At 47.4% G+C, this 7,008-nt stretch overlaps 1 protein-coding gene across 1 annotated transcript; it reads right to left on the reverse strand.

The window, feature by feature from the left end:
- Positions 1–4,797: 4,797 nt before the first annotated feature.
- On the reverse strand, positions 4,798–6,003 carry LOC123106317 (elongation of fatty acids protein 3-like). Its single transcript, XM_044528516.1, has one exon. The coding sequence runs from the start codon at positions 5,929–5,931 to the stop codon at positions 5,032–5,034; it is 900 nt and encodes a 299-aa protein (XP_044384451.1). The 5' UTR covers positions 5,932–6,003; the 3' UTR covers positions 4,798–5,031.
- Between the last annotated feature and the right edge of the window lie 1,005 nt (positions 6,004–7,008).

Raw genomic sequence — 7,008 nt, forward strand, 5'->3', positions numbered from 1 at the left:
GGATGATCAAAGTGAAAAGTAAAGTGTGGGTTAAGATCTAAATTCTCTCATAACTAGTGGCTCATTTTCAGGGGCACCTAGTTCAGTCTCCTTTATAAAGCAACATACTATAAAGGTAGCATATGTTGGTAGATCAGCTAGCACATAGTTCATCGATCTTCCTTTAGGAACCAACCTGAAGTACCTTTTTATTATTCCTTAATTTTGCAACTTCTTCTTCACACTTTAGATATGAGCAGGACTGAAGAGTAGTGAAAAAGGCGAAAGAATATTGATGTGTTTACCCGCAAACTGTAGTAGTACTACTCTAAATATGAGCAACAGAGAGTTAATCACATGACCTTTCTCCACACTACAAGCTGCAGAGTAGTCTACTACTACATCCGGAAAAAGAAAAGATTCATTCCCCCCTTTAATTACTTTGCATGCAGATTAGTCTACTACTACATCCGTCCTGGTTTTACTAGTTCTTATCATATTTTGGTCAAATTTTGACCACATATTTAGTTAACAAAATATTAATGCATATCGTCAAAAATTATATTATTGGTTTTGTATTTAAATATAGTTTTCAATGATACCATTTTTACAACATTTAACACATATTTAGTTAGTTAAAATTGGTTAAAATATTATCCAGAATATGAGGAAGACTAGTAAACCATGACGGATATCGTGGTATCTATCTAGAGTGATTCAATGAGTGGGAAGGTGGCACACGGCTTTTGTGTGTTGTTGATCACTCAATGGATGATTCTAGAAGGAGAGAAAAAAGAAGAAGGGTATATAGCTCGTCGTTGTCATGTCTTTTTCTCCTCGGACGATACATAGGCATGTAGGAAAAACAAAAATGTGAGTGTTATTTTTCCATGCATCATCATGGCGATACATGCATGTTTCTTGTTTTGACAAGTTATGTAGCCCGCTAAAGCCATTTTCTCCCTTGTTGAACATCGGAGTCAGCTGTTCAATCTAGAAGCGTTCACAGGTCAAGAGGTGAGGATGCCTCTAACGGTGGTTGATGCTCTCACGACGCAATGCTCTTATAATACTACTACTAAACAACTCTCCCCGCTACCACTAGACGAGTACGTATTAGTTAACATCAGCTGGTACGCACGGTTTGAAAATAAGAAGCAGTTGGATGAAATTATCAAATCCAAATAGCGGCCGGTGCTGTTGGTTTGGTCGTGTGCAAATTTTTTATTTACAAACGGGTTGCAGCCTTATATACTACTCCCTCTGTAAACTAATATAAGAGTGTTTAGATTATTAATTTAGTGATCTAAACGCTCTTATATTAGTTTACGGAGGGAGTAATATCTATACGCCGAATCAAGCGCAATAATTAATCAAGTCTAGCAAACCATGTAGTGATAAACTAATCTACGAAAGCAAAAAAAAATATCCAAGCAAACAAACAAGTGAGAGAGAACGGGTCGACGCCGTTCATTTCTCGCTTAGCAGTTTTTTTTCCTTCTTAGACGATGACTTTACTGTTTTTTTCTCCGAGAAAACCATCTCGAGTTAAGGTCATCCTCTTATATAGTGTTGGATTCTTGGTGACCACTTATGATGCTGCGGCATAGATGCATGAACTCTATCCTATGGCGACAAACAAATAATTTAGGATGGTGGTGTGGATGGATCCCTGCAAGCAAGCACGCATCTGTTCAACTCAAGAGGAGATTTTAGGCATGCAAGGGCAGGGGCACCGGTCTTATTTTTCTTTTGGCTTTTGCATTTGAATTTTTTGCATCTTTTGAACCAAAAGTCCGAATTAAATTTTGTTTGCACATTCATGTTTTTTACGAGGGCTTTGAAGTAAGATCCATGCAGAATACATTTTGACGTGTTTTTAAAGCTTCGGTAAGTTTCAACTGGCAAAACTTAGTAATAAAAACGAACGATAAAATCATCAAGTTTTGTAAATTGAATTTCTAAATGTGTGGGGCAATCCCAAGCGTTTGCGGATCATGAAGCAATTGTGTGGCCGCACAGGTGCGTGCTCCAGCACCTGCATGCCCGTGCAGATTTTCGCTCGCATATTGATCATTTTGCACTAGGATCAAGATTCTTGAGATATTTTTAAAGTTTGATAATTCTTTTTTAATTTTTTTTATATATAAGCGAGATTGTAAAGCTACGATCTCAGCTCTCCTATATAGGGCCAAGAGTCCTACTCTTGGACCACTACTCATCGATTGGCACTAGTCGTGCACGATGCTGGAATTCGAAACCTTCTAGTGTGCCTTTAGCGGATCCGTCTCCCGATTTTGGATCGGTAGAGACTTTTCTTTTCCAACTCTCAGTCGATTCAGAAAAGTACAACTTCTAGTTTGGTGAAAAACATGAGAAAGTTTGAGTTTTACATAAACAGACCCTATACTTCTAATGGTTGATTCGGGATGGTAGCACGATACTGATACTATTAATTCCACACGAACTACTCACAGTTTTGTTAAAACACATCTAGATGCACCCTAAGTATTGCACATTCAAGTTGTATGCCATTGATTTCTAGGGCATTCCAGATCGGGCACATGGACATGCTTTATTAGATCCCTCGTCTTGGTGTGTGTCCCATGATAACCGAATGCTTAGATAGTTCCTTGATCCTTTTTTAACGTGACATGCTGCTGCCTATGCTTTAGTCAGCAAACCTAATATTCCAGTCCCACTTCGTAGTTCAGACGATCATAGCCTATCTTTTTTCAGGTGCGGTTCACATAGCTAGTCTCTTTCTACAAAGACGACTTAATAAAGCTACCAATTTATACAACTATTGTGTTGGTAGAGCATCACTTAATCTTTCTTTAGGCATTAACTACAATTTCTCTTTCTTTCTTCCTTTTGCAACCAAGCAGGCATGCAAATTGTGTCCGCATAAACACTAGCCACCCTAACTTTAGACAAGCACATTTCCGAAATCTTTCCTTCTTTTCTACATGCCATTTGTTGTGGTGTATATGTGTTTTTTTTTACTTTAGAAATAAAAATAAACCATATAACAATAAAACCCCAAAAGGAGGCTTATGGGGGAAGTTTTCCATGACACCAAAAACAAGATGACAATAACATCCAAACTTAATAAATTAAGACCCTGTCGGGCTAGAAGCCCAAGCTTGGTTTTCAATAAGAGATTTACACATATTTATTTTTCAATGTGGAATATGACACTTGCAAATCTATAGCACCCTAATATGCAAAAGTCATGACACCTTAATATCACGTGCCCCCCTTCCGACAATGCTCCTATGATATGAGAGTTCTTGAGCCGTTGGATCCTGGATCCAAGGGATGTAGTGAGAGCTCACAAAAAAAAGTAAAAAAAACCTTCAAAGAGTCCCAAATTTTCATTCAGGTCTAGAGGCTTCGATGATGACCTATTGATCCATATGATCTAGCGCCCAGGAGCTCTCTGATCATGGAGGCATGAGAGGGCTAGGAAAACTTGATATTTTCCCAGAGGTAATGCGTTTCGGCACTCGGGCATAGCAGCTAGTCCTGGCCATGGGAAGCTCGGCCCAGCCTGAAAAAGCCCGACCCGGCCCGACCCAACGCTGCTCCCGGGCCGGTCGTTTTTGCGATTTCTTGAAGGGGTCTGGCCCGAGGCCCGCCAGGCTTTTATGTGTTTGGGCCGGGCTCAGCCCTAAAAACCAGGCACAATGGCCGGGCCAGGCAGGGCTCGGGCCTGTGTTTTTTGCCTCAGGTTTGGCTAGGCCCGACCCGAGGTTTGGCCAGGTATAATAGCAGCTCTCCTGGCACGTGGAGCCGACCCGTTCGACCATAAATCGGTCAGTAGGCCCTGGCCTGGCCTGGATGGGCCCACTTGCAGGTAGAGGTCGGTCTGAGCAGGAGGGGAGAATCCTTAGAGAGGAAGCACCTGCAACGCAACACACACGGTTGCCCGCATCATAATTTTAATGAATTTTGTGATAAATCAGCACGCACCCGTGGCAGTACGTGCACGTGACAGGCACGGCGGTCCAGACCAGGCGTATCGTTCGGGCTCAGGCATGCAACGCAGCTCCGGCCGCCACGGCGAGCTCGGCATGTCCTCTCCAGTTTAATTACTGCTGCTTCATTGGTGCAGCAGCAGCAGCAGCAGCAATGGGAATGGCCGTCTCACTCTTTGTCCGCGTGTCTGTCGCCTTCCTTCCTCACGTGAGCGAGCTCCAGCCTAACCACAAATCCACGCACGCACTCGACTCCTCATCGCCTACCTCGGGCCGTGATCCACCATCCCCTCTTGTTCCTTTCCGGCCACCATTTTTCCCGACTCCGTCCATTTCTTGTTCGCTTGTGCTCCGTGTTTGTCTTCTCTCTCTGCGCTCCAACAGGACACGGCGGCATGGCACTTGAGACTCCAGGCGCGACGCCGAGCATGGCAGGGGATCACACACAGAGGAGACACACATGGCGGCATGCCAATTCTGACCAACATACGCGTCTGTCTGTTCATCACTGTTTGGTGGCATGTCAACAGCGCCCCTTTACTAACTGACAGGGATCGCACACTAGCTACTATGGTCTGTAACAAGATGCCACACTGAAATCAGCTTGTTCAAGCCAACAAACAGGCTGCGATGTTTTCAGCTCGGATGTCAGTTTGTCACCCACTCAACTGAATCAACCTAGGAGATGTGCAAGAAGAAGAGGAAAAAATTCCCCTTGCCAAGAACACAAGAGCAGAGTATAGAAGTTAATCAGCAGCAGGGGTTCGATCCAATCGTCGACCCCCGCACGCATCTGTATGCATGCATGTATGTATGTATGTATGTATATGCGGATCTCTATAAATTAGAATTGAATTTTGTTTTTCTTTTTTGTTTTTTGCTTTGGTTTATAGCAGCAGCAGCCACCTCCTCATCTCATCTCATCTCATCTCATCTCATCTCATTTGGGATGCCAGATGCCAGATGCCGAATGCCGATTGCCAATGCCGGCCTACCTATATGTACAGCAATGGGTTGTACTACAGTAGTACGTATATTACAATGGTTGGTTGGGGATCACCTCAAGCCGCTCTCACATCTCCCTCTTCTTCTTCTTCTTCTTCGCCGTGCCGGCGGCGGCGCCCCCGTCGTCGTCGCAGACGCCGCGGGTGCCGTAGCAGTGGAGGAACACCCAGAGCAGCGCCGCGTTGAGCAGCGTGTTGACCACCCAGGCCCCGATGCCGCTGCACCCGCCGGCCATCGCGCCCCCGAAGTGCATCCACACCACCCCCGCGTGGCACACCAGGTTGCACCCCAGCAGCCCGAGCTGGCACCCCAGCGCCACGGGCGCCGACCCGCTCCGGGCGGCGCGCGCCGCCGGGAGCCCCGCGCTGTCCACCCAGAAGCGGAACCCGAAGGCGACGGCGTGGGCGAGCGTGGAGGCGAGGATGGCCAGCACCTGGAACGACTGCGAGAACTCGAGCCAGAGGAACGCCATGGCCACGGACGCCGCGTGCGCGAACACCCGGGCGGCCGCCCCTCGCCGGCGCCTGAGCACCGCGAACACGCCCCGCGCCGCGTGGAGGTACCGGGAGAGGTAGTAGGCGTAGGACCAGAAGAAGACGCGGCCCGACGAGCGGGTCCCCGGCGGGAAGCAGAGGAGCCACCGGAAGGGGGTCGTCCGGCTCCGGCCCCGCCACGACCACCGCGTGTCCCGAATCTCCGCCACCGCCGACAGGAGCGTGCCGGCGAAGATGGTGGCGGAGACGGCGGCCATGAGGAGCGCGTGCGCGGGGGGGAGGGGCCCGAGAGGGAGCGGCTTCCGGCGGCGGAGGAGCGCGTCGGCGGCGAGGCAGAGGGACACGTAGGTGGCGAGGAAGCCGAGGAGGAAGGCCCAGGTGGAGAACCAGAGGCCCGAGGGGCTCCAGCGGAAGCCGACGATGTCCGGGTGCTCCGCCAGCCAGTAGGCGACGTCGCCGACGAGCGCGGCCATGGTCCGTCCGCCGGATCGGTCGCTCGCCGGCGGAAAAAGGGGAGGTTGTTGCGGTCGTACGGTGCGGAGGATGGAAAGAGATTTGGGGAATGGGGGCCGGATATATATACTCGCCTGGGCCTCCTCTCGTTTGTCGGTCACAGTTCCGTCGACCAGGTCAATCAAGCGCAAGACCCAGGCCCAGGCCCATCCCCTGGGTTAGGGCCAGGGCCCATGAAGGCCCTACAATATTTTTGAAATATGGGTATATTTCACTCATGCTCAAAAGAAAAAAAAGATATATGTCACTCGTTGGTACAAAAAGGAAAATCGCATATACATCATGTGTGAACACACCCACGCGACGTGTGTTGAATATCGGAGCCGAGGTGTTTCGGGGTCGATGGAGCCATCACAGTCGTATTGCTATCAATAAAAAAACGTGTTAAATGACATTTTAATTAGACAGGAAGTAAATAGCGCCAAGTAATTCGGTGTTGGGCAGTTTTTTTGATGGTTCTGAGTGTGGATATATAATATTTAGTGCCGTGTTTCCTTCGATTACCGAAAATTCAAACTGCATTGTTGAAATTATGAAATGGTGCTGCAAATTGTTTCATGTAATATTTTGCATTGGAAACAACTTGAAGTATATTCGATTTTAGCGGGCCTGGACCTCTAAGCGCGACATGGTCTTAATTTATAAGCTTAGGTTTTATTGTTATATCTTTCTCTTGGATCATGAAAAACTACCAGAAGAAATATCTTTTTTTGTGGTCTAGAAAAAAGGATACACACGAGAACCATCAGCACATAAATAAGTGGGAAAAGGGTTTTGGAATGTGCCTGTCTAAAGTTAGGGCTGGCCATTGACGCATTGTTTCAGGAGTGGCTGGTGTGATGCATGAAGCACGGTTTGCATGCATGGTTGTTCGGAGGGATTCATCCACACCACGACCATCCTATATTAATTGTTTGTTTGTTGTTCGGAGGGCCGGAGCGTAGATAAGGAGCCCGTAGTAGTAGCGCTTGTATGTAGGAAGCACTATCTACGCTCCGGCCCGCGCTCGACCTCACTCTCCCCCTCATACACTCTCA

This window comes from Triticum aestivum, chromosome 5A (assembly GCF_018294505.1).
Source record: "Triticum aestivum cultivar Chinese Spring chromosome 5A, IWGSC CS RefSeq v2.1, whole genome shotgun sequence".
Taxonomy (NCBI): Eukaryota; Viridiplantae; Streptophyta; class Magnoliopsida; order Poales; family Poaceae; genus Triticum; species Triticum aestivum.

What these genes read in the sequence shown, in the direction of transcription:
- LOC123106317 (XM_044528516.1), bottom strand. Translation starts at nt 5,931, where the DNA reads ATGGCCGCGCTCGTCGGCGACGTCGCCTACTGGCTGGCGGAGCACCCG.